The sequence below is a fragment of the Bufo gargarizans genome, chromosome 6 (assembly GCF_014858855.1).
Source record: "Bufo gargarizans isolate SCDJY-AF-19 chromosome 6, ASM1485885v1, whole genome shotgun sequence".
NCBI lineage: Eukaryota > Metazoa > Chordata > Amphibia > Anura > Bufonidae > Bufo > Bufo gargarizans.
Window position 1 is genome coordinate 120,235,797 of NC_058085.1, and position 26,364 is coordinate 120,262,160.

The window sequence follows — 26,364 nt, forward strand, 5'->3', positions numbered from 1 at the left end:
TGCAACATCCTCCAGTATGACCGGTTTGGCATTGGGTCAGTAATGGTGTGGGGTGGCATTTCTTTGGAGGGCTGCACAGCCCTCCGTGTGCCCGCCAGAGGTAGCCTGACTGCCATTAGGTACCGAGATGAGATCCTCAGACCCCTTGTGAGACCATATGCTGGTGCGGTTGGCCCTGGGTTCCTCCTAATGCAAGACAATGCTAGACCTCATGTGGCTGGAGTGTGTCAGCAGTTCCTGCAAGACGAAGGCATTGATGCTATGGACTGGCCTGCTCGTTCCCCAGACCTGAATCCAATTGAGCACATCTGGGACATCATGTCTTGCTCTATCCACCAATGTCACGTTGCACCACAGACTGTCAAGGAGTTGGGAGATGCTTTAGTCCAGGTCTGGGAGGAGATCCCTCAGGAGACCGTCCGCCACCTCATCAGGAGCCTGCACAGGCATTGTAAGGAGGTCATACAGGCACGTGGAGGCCACACACACTACTGAGCCTCATTTTGACTTGTTTTAAGGACATTACATCAAGGTTGGATCAGCCTGTAGTGTGTTTTTCCACTTTAATTTTGAGTGTGACTACAAATCCAGACCTCCGTGGGTTGAAAAATTTTATTTCCATTTTTAAATTTTTGTGTGATTTTGTTGTCAGCACATTCAACTATGTAAAGAACAAAGTATTTCAGAAGAATATTTCATTAATTCAGATCTAGGATGTGTTATTTTTGTGTTCCCTTTATTTTTTTGAGCAGTGTATATAGCAGGGATCAGCAATCTTCCGCAGTCCAGCTGTTCTGAAGGTACATCTCCCAGAACGCTCCTTTCATTTCTATGGGAGTTAGAATAGCCAAATATGTTTGCTGGGAGTTGTAGTTCTACAGCAGCTGGAGTGCCGAAGGTGCCTGAACATTGATATATATAGTTGTGTGAGAGGATTCAGTAAAACTTGTAATTTATTCATTTAAAAGGGCATCTGTCAGCAGATTTGTACCAATTAAAATGGATGACCTGTTACATGTGCACTTGGCAGCTGAAGGCATCGGTATTGGTCCCATGTTCATATGTGCCCACATTGCTGAGAAAAATGATGTTTAAATATATACAGTGTACCCTCAAGAGCAATGGGGGCTTTGCTGTTACACCTAGGGGCTAAATTTTTTCTGCAACTGCTACCCTTTCTCCACTTTAATTGACAGGGCCAAGCGTGTTGACATTCTCACTGCCTGGCCCTGTCAATCAAAGTGGAGAGGTTGTGACAGTTGCAGAGAGAGCAGAACCTCTAGGTGTAATGGCAATGCCCCCGAGGCTTATTTAAACATTTTTTTAGCAACGCTGGTGCATATTAATATTGGACCAACACGTATGCCTTCATCTGCCAAGCGCACATGCAGCAGGTCAGCCATTTTTATAGGTACAAATTTGCTGCCCTTTAAACCTCTGCTCTTTTTATACTTAGGAGCAGGGCTGCAGCTAACGATTATTTGAATATTCGATTAGTTGTCGATAATTTAATCGATTAATCGGGAAAAAACACCAAAATGACAAAAAAGGGGTTTATATCATTTTACTTGAAAAATTATTTTCAAAGGCCATAATAAAACAAATTCTAGATGGCACTGTTATGGAGGATCTGTGGATGGACACTGTTATGGGGATCTGTGGATGGCACACTGTTATGTGGGATCTCTGGATGGCACACTGTTATGGGGGGGATCTGTGGATGGCACTGTTATGGGGGGATCTGTGGATGGCGCTGTTATAGGGGGATCTGTGGATGGACACTGTTATGGGGGATCTGTGGATGGACACTGTTATGGGGGATCTGTGGATTGCGCTGTTATGGGGGGGATCTGTGTATGGACACTGTTATGGGGGGATCTGTGGATGGCACTGTTATGGGGATCTTTGGATGGACACTGTTATGGGGGATCTGTGGATGGCGCTGTTATGGGGGGGATCTGTGGATGGACACTGTTTTGAGGGAGATCTGTGGTGACACTGTTATGGGGGGGATCTGTGGATGGACACTGTTATGGGGGGATCTGGGGAGGGGGGTCTGTGGATGGCACTGTTATGGGGAGGGGTATCTGTGCACTGTTATGGGGAGGGAGATCTGTGCACGGCACTGTTATGGGGAAGGGGATCTGTGGATGACACTGCTATGGGGGGATCTATGGATGACACTATATAGCATCTTATGCTATGTGTCATCCACAGATCTCCCCTGTAAGTGTCATCCACAGATCCCTCTCCCCATAACAGAGCACAGACCCCCCTCCCCATAACAGTGCACAGATTCCCCTCCCCATAACAGTGCACAGATTCCCCTCTCCATAACAGTGCACAGATCCCCCTCCCCATAACAGTGCACAGATCCCCCTCCCATAACAGTGCACAGATCCCCCTCCCCATAACAGTGCACAGATCCCCCTCCCCATAACAGTGCCATCCACAGATCCCCCTCCCCATAACAGCCCCAGCCCCGCCGCTCACAGCAGTAGACTAACTTAACTGGTAGTAACTTTTACTTGAACTTTAAATCAGCCCATTTTTATTACCTTACAATGAAGCTCCGGTAACAGGCAGAGCTGGCGGCGGTGTAACGTCACTAAGTCACGTGACGCTCCTGCTCTTCCCACTTTATGAATGAAGCAGAAGGAGTAGGCGCGTCACGTGAGTACGTGATGTTACACCGCCGCTCACTCTGCCTCAGTGCTCCAGACTAAAAAAAAATACCTAGTAGCCATTGGCTCCTGAACTGATTAAATAGAATTTTAGTCGCCAAATCAAAACCGAATAAAAATTTCGGTATTGTGACAACGCTACGCCGATCTGATCGGTTGTTTCGATACCAAATTTTTTTTTTGCTTTCGTCACCATAAAAAAGTATAGCGATTCTCAATACCACGCGGGGGGTGGTGCACACCAAAAAATGCCACATGCATTTTGCATTTTATGAGACGTTCGGCCCATAATAGAACACTCCTATCCTATTTTTTGGGGTGACAAGGTAACTAAAAAATGGCGAATCACATGGTTTTTATTTATTTCTGTTACGGCGCTCACCGCATAGGACATATTTTTTGTAATATGTTTATTTATTTATTGTTTATATATTTTATATGTAAAATTGGGAAAGGGGGGATTTAAACTTAATATTTTAGGGTACTTTTCCGGCATAGAGTTCCGTCACAGGGGCTCTATACCGGAAAATAACTTTTTAGGCATATCCCCATGCATTTTGAATGGAGAGCAATCCATTCAGGATGTCTTCAGTTCAGTCATTTTGACTGATCAGGCAAAAGATAAAACAGCAGCATGCTACCGTTTTTATCTCCGGCGAAAAAACGGAAGGACTTGCCGGAATGCGGGATACGTCATTTTTCCCAATAGGAATGTATTACTGCATTCAAAATACTGGAATGCCGGATCCTGCGCAAAACGGTAAAAATGTGTAAAAAGATACAAGATGGATCCATCTGTCCGCATGACAAGCGGAGAGACGGATTCGTTCTTGCAATGCATTTGTGAGATGGATCCGCATCCGGATGCGTCTCACAAATGCTTTCATTCACATCCAGATCGGCAGATCCGGCAGGCAGAACTGCTTGCTGGATCATACTGCCGTAAGTGTGAAACTATCCTTAGGCCTTTTTTAGACGGGCGTCATGTTTTGGCTCCGGATGCATCCCGGGTGCATTTCGGCAAACCCGCGCGGGTAGGTATGCAATTGCAGTCAGTTTTGACTGTGATTGCATTCCGTTGTTGAGTTTTTATCGCGCGGGTGCAATGTGTTTTGCACGCGTGTGATAAAAAACTGACTGTGGTACCCAGACCCAAACTTCTTCACTGAAGTTCAGGTTTGGGTTCAAGGTTGTGTAGATGTAGTTATTTTCCCTTATAACCTGGTTATAAGGGAAAATAATAGCATTCTTAAAACAGAATGCTAAGTAAAATAGGAGGGGAGGGGTTAAAAAATAAAAATAAAAAATAATTTAACTCACCTTAATCCACTTGTTCGCACAGCCCGGCTTCTCTTCTCTCTTCTTCTGTGAGGAAAAGACTTGTGGTGATGTCACTGCGCTCATCACATGGTCCATCACATGATTCGTAACCGTGGTAATGGACCATGTGATGAGCTCAGTGACATAACCACAGGTCCTTTGACAAGTGCTGAAGAAAGAACAGGAGACCGGCAGCCACGCGATCAATTGGAGGAGTTGATTTATTTATTTATTTTAACCCTCATTGGCACTGCGCCACTAATGTTTATTATACTGGAGTGTTGGGGCGGGCCCACTGCGCCACCAATAAACATAACTTACCTGTTAATACAAATACAGGAGGTGGGTGCCGGAATCAAATAGCCGGCCCCTGACCTCTATGACAGGGAGCTCCGATCCGCTGCAGTTAACCCCTCAGGTACCGCACCAAATGGCATAACCATATTCTGGAGGACATTGGTGCATGTAGATGTCGTGATCTCCTCCGCTAGCGATCGGCAGATTGTTGGGAAGAAACACCTCCTTCCCGACATTCTGCTAGATCGTTGTCCTGTGTAAACGGGACCTTAAAGGGAGTCTCACCAGCATTTCACTTTTTTAACCTTTCCTACTGCTCCCTAGCATGCTTACAGTTAATCAAAACGTTACCTCTGGCATCTTTCCTGCTCTTATAAATCCATCAAAAACTATCTTTATAAGATATGCAAATGAGGGCTCGCAAGTGCCCAGGGGCGGCGTTACTCTCTTAGGTGCCCTGCTTGCTCAACCTTTTCATTGCGTCCCCCCGCCCCTTCCTACCCTCCGCCCGCCCATCCTTTCCCTCTGACCGCCCATCCTTTCCCTCTGACCACCTTTCTCATAGCTTGTTGTTCCGCCGATATCCCGCGCATGCACACTCTGTCGGCCGGCGCATGCGCACTGCGATGCCCATTCCTTGTACGGCATCACAATAATGAATGCGCATGCGCCGATGGACCGCCTCCTTTGTTGAGTTTTTGCGTCGTTAGCCGGCGCATGCGCAATAGTTAATGTGATTCCGTACAAGGAATGGGCATCACAGTTCGCATGCGCCGGCCGACGGACGGAGTGCACATGCGCGGGATATCGGCGGAATAAAAAGCTATGAGAAAGGCGGTCAGAGGGAAAGGATGGGCGGGCGGAGGGACGCAATGAAAAGGCTGAGCAAGCAGGGCACCTAAGAGAGTAATGCCGCCCTGGGCACTTGCGAGCCCTCATTTGCATATCTTATAAAGATCGTTTTTGATGGATTTATAAGAGCAGGAAATATGCCAGAGGTAACGTTTTGATTAACTGTAAGCATGCTAGGGAGCAGGGGGAAAGGTTAAAAAAGTTAAATGCTGGTGACAGACTCCCTTTAAGGGCTATATTAGATTGGTAGATGAGGTTGACGTTTATCGGGAAGGAAGTGTTTCTTCCCGACAGTCGCCTGCTCATCAGTGGAGGAGACCACTGCTATTACATGTTGCCAGCAAATGATGATTTCTGTTACTACATAAAGGATGCGATTACCTTATAAACAAGCATGTGAGCTACTGTATATAACCATCTGATACTTCACAGACCAATCCAGTGACCTGACCCACCTAGCAATGAACTTCTTTCTAAAGTGACTAGCTACATATCTGATATTTTACCAATGCATTTAATAAACAAAGTTTTATTGCGTTATTGTAAATAATAGGATAAAATATCAGGGATGCCCACCAGTGTGCTAAACTGAAGCATAGCCCACTAACTACCAATTAGTGATTAAAACATACAATACTAAAAAAAAGATGGCTGGCTCATAATTGCAAATTAACTGTGAGCCAGCCATCTTTTTTTTTTTTAGTTATTGCAGTTATTCTCTTATGTACGTTTTGACATGTCAATCCCAAAACCCATGTATGGTTGAAACGTCGCAATATTTGGTGCATTTGATGTTCTGTTAGGGCTCAAGGTCTGGATCACTGGGATATTGTTATATTTGGAAGGATTTATTTTTCACTTGTATATAGGGATAAGTTTAAATCTTTGGACAACCCATTTATAGGGGTTCACCTCTTTGGACAATCAGTTTTTGTTAGGAGGGTCTCCCAAGGATAAGTTGATCACAAGCTGTCTAGCTGTTAAAGGGGTTCTCCGGGAATTAAGAAAATGAAAATACGTAAATATTACTTTCTTATAAATATATTCCAAAATACCTTTCATTAGTTATAATGGCTCATTTTATCTGGGGAGCATTATGAGAAACAAAATGGCCGCGATCCTATTAGTGAATACAAAACCTGTCCTAATCACACAGCAGGACAAGTTACTTCACAACACTGAGGTAAAGAGCTGCCTCATCCTCCTCTCCTACTTGTCAGGGATTATGATCCTGAATACAGTTTAGTATGATATTTAGATGAATATTTGCGGGAATGGAGTTCAAGAGTAGACATGAAGTACAGAAAGGACGGACAGGACAGACTGTGGTAATGGAGGCTGCACACAAGTGCTGCTGCTCATTAGCCACGTCTGCTCATGAACTCTATTCCCACAGAGATTCAGCTTAAGATCATATGTGTATTCAGGATCATAATCCCTGACAAGCAGAGCAGAGAGGAGGATGAGGCAGCTCTTTATCTCAGTGTTGTGAAGTAACTTGCCCTCCTATGTGATTAGGACAGGTTATTTGTTTACTAATAGGACGGCAGCCATTTTGTTTCTCCTAATCATTGCTCCTTAGACAAAATGAGGCATTATAACTAATGAAAGGTATTTGGGAATATATTTATCATGAAGTAATATTTAAGTATTTTCATTTTCTTAATTTCCGGAGAAACCCTTTAAGGTCCTCAGACAACTGTACATAGTAGGAGTACTTGGTAGCATATGTACAGTTTCCCTGCAACACCACTGCAAGATAAATTAATTATTGCCTGCTGTCAGCTGAAATCAGTTGGTAGCCAGTGTAATTGACAGGCATGCTGTCATGTTGGGTCCTTCAGATTGAAAGACACTTTTTGGAAGTAATTTTCTGCTGTGGCCAATAAATGAGTGTCCTGTATGAAGGATTTGTCTAACATGGTGTTTAAAAAGGATTTCTAAACCCAACAGTTTCTTTAATGAACTTTGCATTGTCATTGTGATTGCTTCTAATAAACAGATAATTTTAGTCTAGAAATAAATGCCACTTTTACAGTATATGCACTTTGCAATAAGAAGAGGGCCTTTTACTTTTATCTCCTAATTATCTTGATCGTTTTCCCATGTTGCAGGCCAAAACCTTAATTGTGGAATTCTTTAGGATGCAGTCTCGCGTGTTGGAAGAGGAGTTTCTGAATATACCAGAGATAAATTATATAGAACACAGCCTGGATATCATACGTGTTGACAGCTGCCGCCCAGGCTTTGGGAAAAATCAGGTCACACACCATGACTGTCCTGGCTGTTGCGGTAAGAACAGCTTTTTCCCCTCACAATACATGGAAATGGGGGATATTTAATTACATGGTACAGTGTGCAGTAATACACTCTTTTTAGTTATGTGAGGGAAACTATACATATTCACCGAGTTGATTCAAACTAGTATCTCATGACCGAATAAACAAGTTATTTTGAGAATGCTGTCTGAGATTGCAACTAGAGATGAGCGAATTTCCGGTTATGAAATTTGTAAAGGGGGAATATTAATTACCAATATTTATGCAAATATCGATAATTAATATTCATAAATAGGAGGAGCCGTCTATTGATGACTCCGCCTATTTATACCTTTATATAACAACAATACAATGCTTTGACTATACTTTGCCTTACACTAATCACTACGCTAGCTGCATGCGCCTTACTAAACTAACTATCGTTAATAACAACACGTTACACGGATAGTTGTACATAAAACACAGTATTTATTAATGCCTAATACACTAAGCACGCAATACACTAACAATACAGCACTAAATATACAATCCTAAACTACACTACACGTTCCCAAATTCCACCCATAAACTAACTATACAGTTCACACATACAAATATTAACAGCCCGCCCACCTGGTTCTATTTACTATCCCTATGGGGTACGACGAGGGTTACCGGTGGTCTTACAGGGGTGTAAGCAGACCACAAACACAAATACGGTAATAGGGGTAAAGTATCTAGGGGTATGCACAACAGGGTTAATCAGGGACCAGGGTGAATCAGGGGCACAGAATCAGGGATCGTTGGTGGGATAGGGGATAATAAAGGGGGTGATACTTATGGTATATTGCTCGTTCGTCCAGGGGTCTGCTCCTATGTGGGGGGGGGGGGGGGGGGGGCGGCACGGTTCTTCTCTGAGCGCCGATCGCGCTCTCCTATCAGGGGGGGGGGGGGGGGGGCTGTCCAGAAGGGGTCTCCTCCTGAGCGGGGTCCCGACCCTCTTCTCTTGAGTGCAGGGGCCGCCGGATATTTATCCCCGGCGGCCCGCACTCCCGCACCGCCCATCCGAGCCACGTGGGCCGGTGCAGTGATATGACGCCACTGTGCCGGCCCGCACGCGCACATCGGGGACGCGCTACACGCCAACAGGCAGGAGAAGCCTTTGATCTCCCGCCTGTGGCACTCTGTATTCCGGCCAGCGAGATGTTAATTTTGCTTCCGGAATGCGCATTATAGAAGGAGGGGAGGCTTCTCCCTTCCTCCTATCATGCATAATTACCTCCAGCAGCGCTGGAGGTAATTACAAAGGACTCAGATTCTGTTGAATCTGAGTCCTTTGAAGTCTTCAGGATGACCGAACCTTAGTCCGGTCATTCTGATGTAATCACCCAGATTGTATCTGTGTGAATGCTTGGGGCACATTCACACCGATGCATCTGGTTTCAGGTGTAGGGAGGGGGGTATGGTACAATATACATGTGTATGGATGCTTGGGGCACATCCATGCACATGTATACCCTGAACTATATACTTATAAGGGGGGCATAGTTATATATACCTATAAGGGGCACCTAGATATATATTATAAGGGGGATTATTAGGGGGCACGGCTTCCAGGGACCACATATTTCCCACAGGGGCCACCATGAGCCCCTGTGGGCCACTAAGGGCAGATGTGCGCAGATGCTGGGCACATCTGCGTACATCCTTCCCCAAAGTGACCATTAATGCATGCATATATATCATACATGCATGCACGTGTTTGCATGCATATATGTATATATATGCATGCGTCTCAACCCTTCCTCAACAATCCCTCTGTTGTCGAATTTTACGACAATATCTTGGGGAGAAAGGGTTGAGCTATTTGCCCCCCCCTCAACCCCATCCTTGGTGGAAGTTCAGGAAGAACTGTAGTGTACACTGTTCTTTAGGTACTTAGACATCCCTCATCCGGTTTCCTCCGACCTGCCCTTCACCGTAACCTACTCCTCCGTCCACAGGATACACAGTCTCTCGCGGGAACTTCCTTGACATCTTTAGGATAGTCTTCCAGTGTCGGCGACTCCCCACGTTTGGAGTGACCACACACCCACAGTCTCTCGGTAGTTGCCGATCTTCAGGTGTCGTCGTCCCCCCAAATCTGGAGCGGGTTCACCCTCACAGTCTTTAACTGGCCTTTCTTTGACAGTCTTTCGGTGTCGGCCACCCCCACTTTGGAGTGGCCACACCCCCATAGTCTCTCGGTAGTTCTGCCAATCTTCGGTATGGCCCGCCTCCAAGGAATCTGGATCGGGTTCACCCTCACAACCTCAGTCCCAACTTTCTTTATTCCAACATTTTTTTCCATCTTGATGGGTACAGTTCTCCCGTGGACGGATTAATAGGTTTACAAGGCAGGTCAGACTTTTATGCGGTGATGTCATAGTACCTAAATTCTAACTGTGGAGAACACCTCCGCCACACTACACATCCAGCCCTTCCCTTAAGAACTTCACCGTTCCAGGGTTCAAGATGGCAAACAAAAGATGCCTGTCCCTATCGTGTCCTAACCTTATCCTCATTCACACAAAACACAGGTTACATCCCTCCCAACACCACCAAATTCCATTATATGTATGTGTACCCATAGAGACTCATGCAACCTGGCATATCTCTACACCTCCAAAGACACAGGTAGGTCGCTGACCCCCGTGTCAATGGGAAACAACTATAGGATGCAAATGTGTACAGCCAAATAATAACTCACCACAGTGGGTTGGGCGAGTTTCCTTGGGTGTGGGTTGTCACACATTTGTACCTAGAGTGTCTATGGGTACACCATCGACCGACAAACACAATCAATAAATGTACAATGTGCTATGGGGTTTCAGGGTAGTACAAGTTATACGTCCCAAACCCTCATAGGAAACAGTGTGTCCATACAATATTTGGCTACAGGAACAATGTTTGGGTTATATCCTGAGCCTCCTCCTTCGGTTAGTTCGGTAAAGTTCTGTCTGGTTCTGGTGTATTTGGTCAATAAGTCCCTTGACCCTCCGTCTAATGTAGATGACCAGAACCACAAGCAATCGTAGAATAAGCTCTTCCACCCGAACGTCTCCAAGTCTTTCTCCAGAGCCTGAGATAATGCTCCCGCTGGATTGTGGCACAGTCTTCCATCTCTAGAACACCTCTAGACAGAGGTCGCTTGGTTGCCAAAATCCAGTGGGATCCTCTGGAGCCTCACAAGAGTGTCAGGGGGGATAGCTGGTCTCTTCTGTGGCATCTCCTGGGTTTTTCTTCTGCTCCATATAAACACACTTATGGCAGAAGAAAATACCAGGCGCTCCCAGGGGATTTCTCCCCTCACAGTGCAATTAAATGTCAAGAATTCCCAGCACCAATACCTTTGACCCATGGGTAGAGAAAGATATTGGGCTGCCCTTTATCTCACAGGACCCTTTGTTATCCCAACACTAGTGTCTGAACACCCTACCTTCAGAGGATCGCGTCCTCTTCTGCCCATTCCTCTGCACCAACAGATAAGGATGGCCACCCTACTAGGTTAGGATAACTGAAGTGCTGTGGACAAAGCACCATCTTGTTATTGATGGCACCGTATCCACGTCCACTCATGTGTACCCAGGCCAATTTCCCCCTGTGATCATGTCTTGTGGAGGCCCGCAGAACCAACGGCATAGTCATGCCCTGGCTCCCCAGGACCCCACAACACAAGAACACAGTCCACACTCTGCTGCCAAACACTCTGCGTCCAATCCCTATCAGAGCTGTGCTACCTGATCGGACCGGAATTAAGTGCGCAGCACAACATTACACCAATGTTGTCTGTACGCCCCAGTCCCCAGTGCAACACAGCCCTACCGAAAGCCTTGAGCACAACAGTGTTATTTGTATCGATCTGAGACCCTGGTTGCCCAGAATAATATCACATCATCCTTTGTGTGCTGCATGGAGAAGGTCCTTATGCCTTCTCCTGACCAGCAGGATATCCCGTGTGAAATTATCTGCTCGCGAACCTATACGTTCTCGATCCACAGTATAACACCGTTCCACTCCAAGGGGACACAGAATGAAACAAAAACAGCAGACGGGACTTACAGCAAACTACATAAATCAGCATGGTGGAACACATTCGTAGACAAGGACTACCACCACCAACATCCAGAAGAACGTACAAACAGATAACAACAAACACACAACATGGACATACTGTCATGGAACCATGAACCAGATGTACAACAAGAGATAAGTGGAAAATAAGAAGGTTTTATTGAAGAGCAAGCCGTAAGCAAAGTCCGAACGGATGGCTAAACCGAAGCAGGGTCTTGCGGAGACAGAGGTCAGGAACCAGAAGGGTAGTCAGACGAAGCCAGGAACAGGAACCAACGGGGTAGTCAGACGAAGCCGGAATCAGGAACCAACGGGGTAGTCAGACGAAGCCGGAATCAGGAACCAACGGGGTAGTCAGACGAGGCCAGGATCAGGAACCAGAAGCAGCAGCAGTCTTGGAAGCATGTGAACACAGGAGGACCAAGCAAGGAACTGAAGCCACAGACCTCCTATATATATGAGCTGGGCATCCAGCTCCTCCCAGTGGGAAGGAGGAGCCGCAGGGTGGGAGGCTACAAGAAAACCCAGAAACCAAGATGGCCGCCAGCACATGTCAAACGAAGGGAACAGCAAGGAGGTAAGACCATGACAGTACCTCCCCCTCAAGGGCCCCTCCTCCGCGGAGTAAGGAACGGTTTCTGAGGGAAGCGTGCGTGGAAGGCTCGGAGCAAGACAGGAGCATGGACATCTGCGGAGGGAACCCAGGAACGCTCCTCTGGACCATAACCACGCCAATGGACCAAAAACTGCACCCGGCCGTGGACCAGGCGTGAGTCCAGGATATTGCTCACCTCATACTCCTCACGATTGCCCACTTGGACCGGACGAGGCCGAGGAATCGAGGAAGTGAAACGATTACACACCAGTGGCTTCAACAGGGAGACATGAAACACGTTGGAGATCCGCATGCCAGGAGGAAGCGCAAGGGCATAGGCTACCGGGTTTACCCTGCGAAGCACTCGGAAGGGACCAACAAAGCGAGGCGCCAGCTTGGGAGTGGGCACTCGAAGGTTGAGGTTGCGGGTGGACAACCATACGCGGTCTCCGACCTGGTAGGAAGGAGCGGGCGCTCGTCTGCGATCAGCCTGGAGTTTCTGGCGCTGCGCAGAGACCTCAAGGGACCTCTGGATCTGTACCCAAGAAGCACGTAGGACGGAAAGGTGATCCTCCACAGCCGGAATATCCTGGGGAGAGAATACCTCCGGTAACACGGCAGGTTGGAACCCATAATTGGCCATGAAGGGAGACGTCCCAGAGGAAGAGTTCACCGCCGTGTTCCTGGCAAACTCAGCCCAAGGCAGGAGGTCAACCCAATTGTCTTGGTGATCGGAGACATAGCAACGAAGGAATTGCTCCAAGGCCTGATTGGATCGTTCTGCGGCCCCATTGGACTGAGGGTGGTAGGCCGAGGAGAAAGAGAGATGAATCCCCAACTGGGAGCAAAAGGCGCGCCAGAACCTGGACACAAACTGACTCCCCCGATCCGACACAATCTCCTTGGGCAAACCGTGCAACCGGAAGACCTCCCTGGCAAAAATCGAGGCCAACTCTTGTGCAGAGGGTAACTTCTTGAGAGGAACACAGTGGCACATTTTGGAAAACCGATCCACAATCATGAGAATGACCGTATGGCCTCGGGATGCAGGGAGGTCCACAATGAAATCCATCCCCAGGTGTGACCATGGACGCTCCCCGGTGGCTATGGGTTGCAAAAGGCCCAACGGAAGGTGCCGAGGGGACTTACTCTGGGCACAAACGGAGCATGCCGCTACATATGCGGCGATGTCGGAACGTAGAGAAGGCCACCAGAACAGACGTGAAACCGCCCAGGACAGCTGATTCTTTCCAGGATGCCCCGCGGCCTTGGAGTTATGGTAGGTTCGCAACAACCGAGTGCGCAACTCCTCAGGCACAAAACATCTGCCGTTGGGTCTCCCAGAGGGAGCACCAGATTGAGCCGCCAAAATCTGCTCACCCAGAGGAGAAGTCAGGCTGGTGCGAATAGCGGCCAGGATCTGATTCGGGGGTATGACCGTAGTCGGAATCGACTCCTCCCCGGACAGCTCGGAGTACTGCCGTGATAAGGCATCCGCTCTGATGTTCTTGGAGCCGGGTAGGTAGGAGACCACGTAATTAAAACGTGACAAGAACAGAGCCCATCTGGCCTGACGTGGTGTCAATCTCTTGGCCTCAGAGAGGTAGGTCAGATTCTTGTGGTCCGTCAGGATGAGAACCGGAACCACCGAGCCCTCGAGCAAGTGCCTCCATTCTTTAAGGGCCTGCACGATGGCCAATAACTCCCTGTCACCAATCTGATAGTTGCACTCCGCGGAAGACAGTTTCCGGGAGTAAAACCCACAAGGAAGCAGAGGACCCTCTGGTGTTCTACGCTGAGACAGGAGGGCGCCTACTCCCGTCTCAGACGCGTCCACCTCGAGGACAAAAGGCAACCCAGGGTTGGGATGCGACAGAATCGGAGCCGACACAAAGGCGGACTTTAGAGCCTCAAAAGCTCGGATGGCCTCGAGCGGCCAGACCTGAGGATTACTGCCCTTCCTGGTCAGATCCGTGAGAGGCTTGGCTAGCATGGAAAAGTCCCTGATGAACCTTCCGATAATAATTGGCGAAGCCCAAAAAGCGCTGCAGGGCACGAAGCCCACTGGGCTGGGGCCACTGTAAGACAGCCGAAACCTTCTCAGGATCCATGGAGAACCCCTCAGCGGAAATGATGTAACCTAAGAAGGTTACCTGGGATCGGTGAAATTCGCATTTCTCAAGCTTACCGAACAGCTTGTTCTCTCGTAAGCGTTGCAACACTCGTCTGACATCCAGAATGTGGGCCTCCATGGATGCAGAATATACCAAGATGTCATCCAAATAGACCACCACACACTGCTGCAACAGGTCACGGAAAACATCGTTGATGAATTCCTGGAAGACTGCGGGCGCATTGCACAACCCAAAGGGCATAACCAAGGATTCATAATGACCGGTCCTGGTGTTAAACGCGGTCTTCCACTCATCGCCCGCCTTGATCCTTACCAGGTTATATGCCGCCCTCAGGTCGAGTTTGGTAAAGACCGTGGCCCCTTTGAGGCGATCGAACAGCTCGGAAATCAAGGGTATCGGGTAAGCGTTCTTGATCGTGATGCGATTGAGACCCCTGTAATCGATGCAAGGCCTCAACTCGCCGCCCTTCTTTTTCACAAAGAAAAATCCAGCCCCTGCCGGGGACGAGGATTTGCGAATGTGTCCGCGTGAAAGCGCCTCCCTCACGTACTCCTCCATGGCCTCATTCTCCGCTACCGACAGTGGATAGACTTTGCCACGAGGAGGAACGGCACCGGATTGTAACTCTATGGCACAATCGTATGGGCGGTGCGGAGGTAGGGCAACCGCGCGCACCTTATCGAATACATCCCGGTACTCTTCGTATTCAGGAGGCAACAGAGAGTCCGAGGAAGTACACAGCAACTTGACAGGCCCATGGATGCAACTAGCCCCACACTGCGGTGACCACGAGAGGATCTCGACCGATCTCCAATCGAAAGTCGGATTATGCTTCTGGAGCCAGGGGTACCCCAAGACCACCGAGTAGTGTGGAGACGAAATAACCTGGAGACAGACCGACTCTCTGTGAACGGCACCAATGGCTATCCCCACTGGAAGGGTCTCATGAGTCACGTGTGGCGGCAGAAGGGGTCTGCCGTCTATCGCCTCAAGAGCCAGTGGGGAACCTCGAGGCTGCAGAGGAATGGAATTGGCGGCAACGAACACTCTATCAATGAACAAACCACCAGCACCAGAGTCCACCAACGCCTGGGTCGTCACCGAGCCCCCGACCCAGGAGAGGACAACCGTGATCAGTGGTTTGTCAACACGGGAAACCGGGGACGAGGAGACTCCACCCAAGATCTGCCCCCGACAGGACCTCAGGTGCGAGCGTTCTCCCGGACGGTTCGGACATGCCAACCGAAAATGCCCACCGAGACCACAGTACATGCATCGGCCCTCGCGTCTCCGGAGTACCCTCTCCCCCTCAGACAGGCGAGCAAACCCCCGCTGCATGGGTTCACCCCCAGACAAGTCATCCCCAGGAGGCGTGGGAGGAGAGGGAGGCACGGGTGGGACAGCAAACGTAGGCGCCAATCTGTTAGGAGACCTCCGCAGGCTCTCCTTAAAGGAAGGTCTCTCCCTGAGTCTGGTGTCAATCAAAATCAGGAAAGAAATAAGAGACTCGAGCTCCACTGGTAGGTCCTTAGCTGCAACCTCATCCTTCAAGGCATCCGAGAGACCATGAGAGAAAGCAGCGACCAGAGCCTCATTATTCCAGCCCACCTCTGCTGCCAGGGTACGAAACTCAATGGCGTATTCAGCTACGGATCGTGAACCCTGTCTGATGGACATAAGGAGCTTCGCAGCAGAGGCAGCACGAGCCGGCACATCGAATACCTTCCGAAGAGAAGCAACAAAACCGGAAAACTCGGCAACCACCGGATTGTTGTTCTCCCATAAAGGGCTGGCCCAGGCCAAGGCCTTGTCCGAGAGCAGCGAGATCAAGAAGCCCACCCTTGATCTCTCAGTAGGAAAGGCATGTGGCAGCAACTCGAAGTAAATGCCCACCTGGTTAAGGAAACCTCGGCACTGAGTTGGCTCTCCCCCAAAGCGCTGTGGAAGGGGGGCAGAACCGGTCATACCCTGAAACACCACAGGCGCAGCAACAGGTGTCAGGGTAGACTCTGGCGCAACAACCGGAGCGGCAGTAGGAGCGGGCCCAGGAGCGACAACCGACCCATCGGCAACGGAAGCTAAATGAGCCGTGCGTTCAAGCAGGGTTTGCAACGCCACAGCGAACCGACCCAACAGGTGATCCTGCTGATCAAGTCTGGCAACCAGCGTAGGTAGCGAGGGTGGCCCTGTACCGTCAGAATTCATGGCTTGGTCCTAATGTCATGGAACCATGAACCAGACGTACAACAAGAGATAAGTGGAAAATAAGAAGGTTTTATTGAAGAGCAAGCCGTAAGCAAAGTCCGAACGGATGGCTAAACCGAAGCAGGGTCTTGCGGAGACAGAGGTCAGGAACCAGAAGGGTAGTCAGACGAAGCCAGGAACAGGAACCAACGGGGTAGTCAGACGAAGCCGGAATCAGGAACCAACGGGGTAGTCAGACGAAGCCGGAATCAGGAACCAACGGGGTAGTCAGACGAGGCCAGGATCAGGAACCAGAAGCAGCAGCAGTCTTGGAAGCATGTGAACACAGGAGGACCAAGCAAGGAACTGAAGCCACAGACCTCCTATATATATGAGCTGGGCATCCAGCTCCTCCCAGTGGGAAGGAGGAGCCGCAGGGTGGGAGGCTACAAGAAAACCCAGAAACCAAGATGGCCGCCAGCACATGTCAAACGAAGGGAACAGCAAGGAGGTAAGACCATGACACATACACAGGGAACAAACGGTGTAACAAACAGTACAGGGGTGTCCAATGTTGCCTAGCTTAGCTTGGCTACTCTGACCCCTCAGCAGCTGGTGATGCTGCCGAGAGGTAACCCCTTTATGGCCAAGCTGACTAGACCCTGCTGCACGATTTGTTACCTGAATCCCATCACTGGACACATTGCAATTACTTGCACAAGGGCAATTCCTTGCAATGTGTCCTTTGTTCCCACACCTGAAGCACCTGATTGGGCTTTCTGTCTTGTGTGTTTTGCAGTGCTTTGCTATATGACCCAAGCCACCACACGCAAAACATTTGATGTTTGCTCGGCATGGCTTAGGTCCGTCCACACTGCAACCGCGTTCCCTGAATTGTTCCATCTTCAGGGAGGCACTTTTCACAATCTTTCTTTTCCCCAAAGTCAGGGAAAAATCTCTGTTAGTCTGGACAGGCTTGGTCTGGTGATTTGGCCTGTCACAGACTACTCTCCCTCCTTTTTGCCCTGCATAGGGCAAAGTTTTGGGAGATTCCGACCCTGACTTTACAGGAAAAGAAAGGGCCGGCACCAACTTGGTGATGACCTGTTGCATGCTAGTCATTATCTGGGAGCTTACAGCAACCTGAGCCTTCAATTTGGCTACCGTCACATTAGTAGAGGCAGTCTGCTCCTTGAAGGCCTTGACCTCAGTATAAGACTGAGTCAACTTACCCTCAATTTCCTCCTTCTGCCTCTGCAGCTCTACTAACTGTGACTCTAACCTAGCCACCTGCGCATCTTGGTCAACAGTGGACTGCACATTCTCCGCCAGCTGTGTCTGTAATGCCGAAACCTGGTCCGAATTACTGGCACAGCACTGGCAGTGAACGGCCGGAGGAATTGTCTCAGTTGACTGAGACACCAGCGCCACTTCCTTTGGCTTACAGATGCTAGCCTCAAACGTATGAACCAGTTTGGCTAGCATCCGAAGCTGTTTGGTGGCCTTGTTCAACACCGTCCGTTTGTTAACACAAAGTTTGTCATAACTACAAGCCTGTGCTAACAAATCGGACCACAGCATTTCTGCTGACTTGTATGTAGTGGGGACGATGGGGTTAAATGTGCTGTGTCTGCTCAAGTGTTGCAGTGTGGGGAAGTCCATACTCACTGTTTGATGAGCGTCCATCTTCTCATTGGGGCCGTACTTTTTCGTCCTACGCAGCTGCTTGGAAGAAGTACTTTTTCTACCGGATTGCTTCTTCCCGACCAGCCGGACTTGTACGCTGCTCCAATGAAGATGGATCTCCTCCAGTGACGTGTCCTCTTCTCCCTTGCAATAACTTGCGCGATGCAGTTACCGTGTAAAGCAAATAGTAAAATATTAGTTCACAGATAGATTATAGATTCTCTGCTAAAGATTTTGATCTGCGTTTGGTGCTGTAAGGAAGAGTCGCGTTACCTGTCCGAATTATCAGGTCCTAGACGCTCAGACCGCTGACCGCGTCTCTCTTGCCTGACAATTCACAGAATAACCGACCTCTAGCCTCAAACACCATAAGGAAGAGTTGCGTTACCTGTCCGAATTATCAGGTCCTAGACGCTCAGACCGCTGACCGCGTCTCTCTTGCCTGATAATTCACAGTATAACCGACCTCTAGCCTCAAAACCAAACACAGATTTCAAAATCTAAGCAGTGGGCCTGGCTCGCCAATGTTAAGGAGGAATATTAATCACCAATATTTATGCAAATATCGATAATTAATATTCATAAATAGGAGGAGCCGTCTATTGATGACTCCGCCTATTTATACCTTTATATAACAACAGTACAATGCTTTGACTATACTTTGCCTTACACTAATCACTACGCTAGCTGCATGCGCCTTACTAAACTAACTATCGTTAATAACAACACGTTACACGGATAGTTGTACATGAAACACTGTATTTATTCATGCCTAATACACTAAGCACGCAATACACTAACAATACAGCACTAAATATACAATATACAAACTACACTACACGTTCCCAAATTCCACCCATAAACTAACTATACAGTTCACACATACAAATATTAACAGCCCACCCACCTGGTTCTATTTACTATCCCTATGTAAGCAGACCACAAACACAAATACGGTAATAGGGGTGAAGTATCTAGGGGTATGCACAACAGGGTGAATCGGGGATCGTTGGTGGGATAGGGGATAATAAAGGGGGTGATACTTATGGTATATTGCTCGTTCGTCCAGGGGTCTGCTCCTATGGGGGGGGGGCACAGGTCTTCTCTGAGCGCCAATCGCGCTCTCCTATCAGGGGGGCTGTTCGGAAGGGGTCTCCTCCTGAGCGCAGGATGCACTCTGCTTCAAGGTGGGGGTCCCGACCCTCTTCTCTCGAGTGCAGGGGCCGCCCATCCGAGCCACGTGGGCCGGCGCAGTGATATGACGCCACTGCGCCGGCCCGCACGCGCACATCGGGGACGCGCTACATGCCAATAGGCGGGAGAAGCCTTTGATCTCCCGCCTGTGGCACTCTGCATTCCGGCCAGCGAGATGTTAATTTAGCTGCCGGAATGCGCATAATAGAAGGAGGGGAGGCTTCTCCCTTCCTCCTATCATGCATAATTACCTCCAGCAGCGCTGCAGGTAATTACAACAAAGGACTCAGATTCTGTTGAATCTGAGTCCTTTGAAGTCTTCAGGATGACCGGACCTTAGTCCGGTCATTCTGATGTAATCACCCAGATTGCATCTGTGTGAATGCTTGGGGCACATTCACACCGATGCATCTGGTTTCAGGTGTAGGGAGGGGGGTACAGTACAATATACATGTGTATGGATGCTTGGGGCACATCCATATATTTTATAAGGGGGATTATTAGGGGGCACGGCTTCCAGGGACCACATATTTCCCACAGGGGCCACTATGAGCCCCTGTGGGCCACTAAGGGCAGATGTGCGCAGATGCTGGGCACATCTGCGCACATCCTCCCCCAAAGTGACCATTAATGCATGCATATATATCATACATGCATGCACGTGTTTGCATGCATATATGTATATTTATGCATGCGTCTCAACCCTTCCTCAACAATATTTGTTTGCGATTCATTTACTGGTAAAAGATGAATTGCGTTATGGATTCCGTTACCACGGACCATATCGCAATTCTATGACGGAATGCATGATGAAATGCCTTTAGAGGCATTCTGTTATTTATTCCGTCATAATAGAAGTCTATGGCCTGCATAACGGATCCGTCCTATTTCCGTTATGCAGGATAGGACTGCGATGTCCCCTATGTGTTGGTGGCCAGTAAATAGGCATATATATATACCATGCCCTCCTATTGTTAGCTCAACTATTCTCATTGAACCTTATAATCCCTTTTTTGATATGATTATAGTGTTTTAGTAATTAAGTGACTGCCAGTTTACACAATTCTAGTCATTTCTAGGAAATGAAGATATTATGTTACTTCAATTTCCCAACCCTACCTCAATCTTATCAGCTCTGGATCTGCTGTTTCGGAAAATATTAACCCAGAGTCCAGAGATCAATGTACTGTGCATGGTAGAGAGCACATCACTGCCTGCTCCCACTAATTGATAGTTACTACAAACCACGTGTTATCAGTAGCCATGGCTCATTGTAGAAGAATGTACAGATTCCCATCTCCTAAAGGCATTCCGTTATGCATTCCGTCATAGAATTCTGTTATGGTCCATAACACAATTCACCTTTTACTAGTAAAAGAATCACAAACAAATTTTCGCTCATCTCTAATTGCAACCTTTCCAGACTGAGGGAGGCAGTATTTTGGCATCTAGGATAACTCTCTAGGTATGTTTTATAATAAAAAAATAATTATATTTACAGTTGCAAGAAAAAGTATGTGAACCCTTTGGAATTATATGGATTTCTGCACAAATTGGTCATAAAATGTGATCTGATCTTAATCTAAGTCACAACAATAGACAATCACAGTTTGCTTAAACTAATAACACACAAATAATTAAATGTTACCATGTTTTTATTGAACACACCATGTAAACATTCACAGTGCAAGTGGAAAAAGTATGTGAACCCTTCGATTTAATAACTTGGCAGCAATAACTTCAACCAAATGTTTCCTGTAGTTGCAGATCAGACGTGCACAATGGTCAGGAGTAATTCTTGGGATGTCTAGTGTGAATCGCTTTCTTGAGGTCATGCCACAGCATCTCAATCGGGTTGAGGTCAGGACTCTGACTGGGCCACTCCAGAAGGCATATTTTCTTCTGTTTAAGCCATTCTATTGTTGATTTCCTTCTATGCTTTGGGTCGTTGTCCTGTTGCAACACCCATCTTCTGTTGAGCTTCAGCTGGTGGACAGATGGCCTTAAGTTCTCCTGCAAAATTTCTTGATAAACTTGGGAATTTATTTTTCCTTTGATGATAGCAATCCGTCCAGGCCCTGACGCAGCAAAGCAGCCCCAAACCATGACGCCCCCACCACCATTCTTCACAGTTGGAACGAGGTTTTGATGTTGGTGTCTGTGCCTCTTTTTCTCCACACATAATGTTGTGTGTTTCTTCCAAACAACTCAACTTTGGTTTCATCTGTCCACAGAATATTTTGCCAGTACTGCTGTGCAACATCCAGGTGCTCTTGTGCAAACTGTAAATGTGCAGCAATGTTTTTTTTTCCTCTGTGGTATCCTCCCATGAAATCCATTCTTGTTTAGTGTTTTACGTATCGTAGATTCGCTAACAGGGATGTTAGCATATGCCAGAGACTTTTGTAAGTCTTTAGCTGACACTGTAGGATTCTTCTTCACCTCATTGAGCAGTCTGCGCTGTGCTCTTGCAGTCATCTTTACAGGACGGCCACTCCTAGGGAGAGTAGCAGCAGTGCTGAACTTTCCCATTTATAGACAATTTGTCTTACCATGGACTAATGAACAGCAAGGCTTTTGGAGATACTTTTATAACCCTTTCTAGCTTTATGCAAGTCAACAATTCTTAATTGTAGGTCTTCTGAGAGCTCTTTTGTGCGAGGCATCATTCACATCAGGCAATGCTTCTTGTGAAAAGCAAACCCAGAACTGTTGTGTGTTTTTTATAGGGCAGGGCAGATGTAATCAACACCTCCAATATCATCTCATTGATTGGACTCCAGTTGGCTGACACCTCACTCCAATTAGCTCTTGGAGATGTCATTAGTCTAGGGGTTCACATACTTTTTCCACCTGCACTGTGAATGTTTACATCGCGTGTTCAATAAAAACATGGTAACATTTAATTATTTGTGTGTTATTAGTTTAAGCAGACTGTGATTGTCTGGATCACATTAGATCACATTTTATGACCAATTTGTGCAAAAATCCATATCATTCCAAAGGGTTCACATAATTTTTCTTGCAACTGTGTATATGTATATATATATATATATATATATATATATATATTTATTTTTATTATTATTATTATTATTATTATTATTATAATATATACACAGCTAACCTTAAAGGGAACCTGTCACCATGGAAATGCAATGTAAGTTACAGGCAGCATGGTATAGAGCAAGAGGAGCTGAAAAGATTCAGTAAATATGGTGGTTTATACATTTGAATTTCTGTAAGGATCTGAGTGACAAGGCCCAGATTATACAGTAGTGCTAGACGACTGACATAGAGCATCTCCAAAACTAGTGGGGTGTTTCTGGTATGCAGTGGTACCCACCAAAGTACTGCAAGGAAGGACAATCAGTGATAGGGTCATGGGCATCTTCCATAGATACTCGATCACAAGTCAACACCTTGAAGTCATAAAAAAAAATAGGACTCAATAGTCAAATTTTGGCAGCATTCAAGAGATACAGATAAATGCCTCTATGAGGGAAAGTGCATAGCATGTGATATATACGTCAGCACCAGTAGTCACTTCTTCAAGTCTTCTTATTTTACATGCTGGCAAACGTTGCCCCTTTTAAAGACAAATCTGCAGGTTTCTAATAAGCAGATAGGGATAAAAAAAAAAAATTATAACCAACTTTGTTGCAGTAACTAAAAAAAAAACACGTATTTTCCAATAATTATTGAAAGGTGCAGATCGCCCTGCAAAAAATGAGTATCCACATAGCACAATACATCTAACTACAAAATAGTTTTTTTCAAAGTATTTTTTATCAGTATTAAAACACAAGAAAAACTATACATATGTGGTATTGCCATAATAATGCTGACCTGGAAAATAAAGGTAACAGGCCAGTTTTACCGCATAGGAAATGGTGTAAAAAAAAACAAAAAACATAAAACTGTGGTGGAATAGTGTTTTTTTTCTAATTCCTCCCCATTTGGATTTTTTCCCCCGCTTCCCACCACATTTTATGCAACCGTATATGGTTTCATTAGAAAGTGCATCTTGTTCCCGAAACAACAAGCTCTCATACAGCTATGTGAATGGACAAATTAAAAAGTTATGGCTTTGGGAGGGCTGGGAGTAAAAATAAAAAAACAAAAAAATAGAAAATTAACCAGTCATTAAAGAGTTAAAGAAATTAGAGTGTACCTAAACTTTTAAATATTAAGTTTATTAACTTCTATTGTAAGTGCTTTAAAATTATATTTTCTAAGACTTTTTTTCTCTATGAGAAATAGATGCTGAATTCAGGCACCTATAGCGCTTTATAATCTGTACTCTCATACACCGCTGATATATCAGTGGTGTATGGGAGCAAGAATTTCACTGAAGCTGCAGTGAGCCATGTACAGCACACATCACTGCTCCTTCCTCTCTGCTTTGATAAAGCCTGGCCTAGATGGACTATGTCAGGCTTTAGCACAGGGCACCATGTGTATGTAAGCACAGCTGAGTTAGTGCAGGGTAGGGGCCCCGCATACACATAGCTCCTCCTGTTGCCACTGTACTGAAGTCTGACACAGCCCATGCCCCACATCTCAACTCTTTTTTCTGCTGATGCTTAGTGTGCCCCAGCCTCACCACCCCTAACCCCACAGTTCATGGGTACACTGTCCTCTATATGATAAGCCTTAGTGTGCCCCCCCCCCCACTAACTATTCCCCACCATGAACTTTTTATGCACAGAGGCACAGCACAGAACTCACTTTGTGTTGGCAGTGGCACACAGGGGCAGGCAATGCTGGGGCCTGCTGGAGTATGGTGTAAAGGCTGAAAGCTGAAGCTGGCAGCAGCACGTGAGCAAGTCACTGCCAGGTCCCGTCTGCTCAGTTTTGTCTGCTGGTGCGAGCGATACACTAGCCAATCACCATCAGGAGCTTAACCTGCTACATGCTAGCGAGCACTAACCTGGCTGCAGTGCTGGCAGGGTCAGGGACATCGCCGCTGGTCCGTGCACTGTGTGCACACAGTCGGGGAGGGGGGCCTGAGAATAGGGGAAGCAGGGCCCACCTGAGCGGCATGATACATTAATAACTGCAGGGGGTGGGGCGTTGCATGCACTCTTGGCCCCAAAAGGGCCCCATAGCAATAGCGTGGTCTGCCGCTATTCTTTCTGTCATAGCCGGCATTAACTGTTTTTTTTAGCAATTTGTGGTTTAGCAGCTCTTCTGAGAGACACCACCAGGCTAGCCTTTGCTGACCTCAGGTATCAACGAGCTTTATTCCAGCCATAACCCTGTTGTTGGCTCATGTACAGCGACTCTATAGAGTACATCACCAGTGCAGCTTAAGTTTAAAGTTCCAACATAATTATGAAGCCTCAAAGAATCCACGTAATGAAGAATATAGACTTTCATCTTTCTTAACGCAGCTTTATGTAAATCATAGGAGATTTACATTACTGATGTTTTAAGTTGAATGTAAATCGTGAAAGGTAACCTCTCTTGAAAGTTAAAATCACTATATGTTGCTGTACATCTCTTCTTCATAGTCTAGTTTACACCTTCTGTCTGTGATTCCAGTATTTTATATTCTACTTAAACCCCTCCGGCTGTCTCCTGCCAGTGTCCTTTCTTCTGAAGACCAGATATCAAGAGCCGCTGGATAGATCGGAAATAACTTTCATATCATAGTGTGTTCTCTGCCACGCATGCAGCGTGAATTGATTACACAGCCACTAAGGAATAATGTAATCTCCTCTTTGTCAGGCATATTGACTTGCCCAGCAATTCAAATAAATTGTTGTCTAGATTAAAGAAAGGAAATAGTGACTAGATCAGTCCCTCTTTACCATTATTACTCTTGCTGGGGGGTGGAAATTGGCCCCTACATGCAGGCAAATATTAAAATGTTTGAAAAAGCATTCATTGTGTTCATGATTTCTTTGCAGACTACCAGTTCACATCTTCAGGGAGTATGAGAAGATTTTATACCTTCAGATTCCTTTAAAGTATAGTTTGGGTCACATCAAGGCTTGTGTCATAGAGACATCCTTTTACATACAGTGGTGTGTGAAAGTTGGTGAACCATTCATGACTAAAACTACATACATTTTCTCCCTGTAGAAAGGAGGCGCTAAAATGATATACTTTGATAATAGATAATTCAAAATGGCGGGGAAAAAAGTATCACAAATCCTCAAAATATAATTAGTCTATGACAAACAATTTGACACATTGAAGGCTCAAGAATGTAAAAGGAAAGACAGAGGACTGTAACATATAGAGTTGCAAGAAAAAGTATGTGAACCCTTTGGAATGATATGGATTTCTGCACAAATTGGTCATAAAATGTAATCTGATCTTCATCTAAGTCACAACAATAGACAATCACAGTCTGCTTAAACTAATAACACACAAATAATTAAATTTTACCATGTTTTTATTGAACACACCATGTAAACCTTCACAGTGCAGTTGGAAAAAGTATGTGAACCCATCGACTAATGACATCTCCAAGAGATAATTGGAGTGAGGTGTCATCCAACTGGAGTCCAATCAATGAGATCGGAGGTGTTTGTTACAGCTGCCCTGCCCTATAAAAAACACATACCAGTTCTGCATTGCCTGATGTGAATGATACCTTGCACAAAAGAGCTCTCAGAAGACCTACGATTAAGAATTGTTGTCTTGCATAAAGCTGGAAAGGGTTATAAAAGTATCTCCAAAAGCCTTGCTGTTCATCAGTCCACGGTAAGACAAATTGTCTATAAATGGAGAAAGTTCAGCACTGCTGCTACTCTCCCTAGGAGTGGCCGTCCTGTAAAGATGACTGCAATAGCACAGCGCAGACTGCTCAATGAGGTGAAGAAGAATCCTAGAGTGTCAGCTAAAGACTTACAAAAGTCTCTGGCATATGCTAACATCCCTGTTAGTGAATCTTCGATACGTAAAACACTAAACAAGAATGGATTTCATGGGAGGATACCACAGAGGAAACCACTGCTGTCTGAAAAAACATTGCTTCACAGTTTGCACAAGAGCACCTGGATGTTCCACAGCAGTACTGGCAAAATATTCTG

The 26,364-nt window shown here is 46.6% G+C and overlaps 1 protein-coding gene across 4 annotated transcripts in view; it reads left to right on the forward strand.

The window, feature by feature from the left end:
• ZPBP2 (zona pellucida binding protein 2) overlaps nt 1-26,364 on the forward strand; it is a 140,183-nt gene that overhangs the window by 55,842 nt on the left and 57,977 nt on the right. For 3 of the 4 annotated variants that reach the window (XM_044299050.1, XM_044299049.1, XM_044299048.1), the window contains exon 3: nt 7,268-7,445. In XM_044299050.1, the coding sequence (XP_044154985.1) occupies nt 7,268-7,445 (178 nt within the window). Of the gene's footprint in view, nt 1-7,267; nt 7,446-24,865; nt 24,987-26,364 lie in introns of those variants that run through there. The other variant, XM_044299051.1, reaches the window with a different exon arrangement.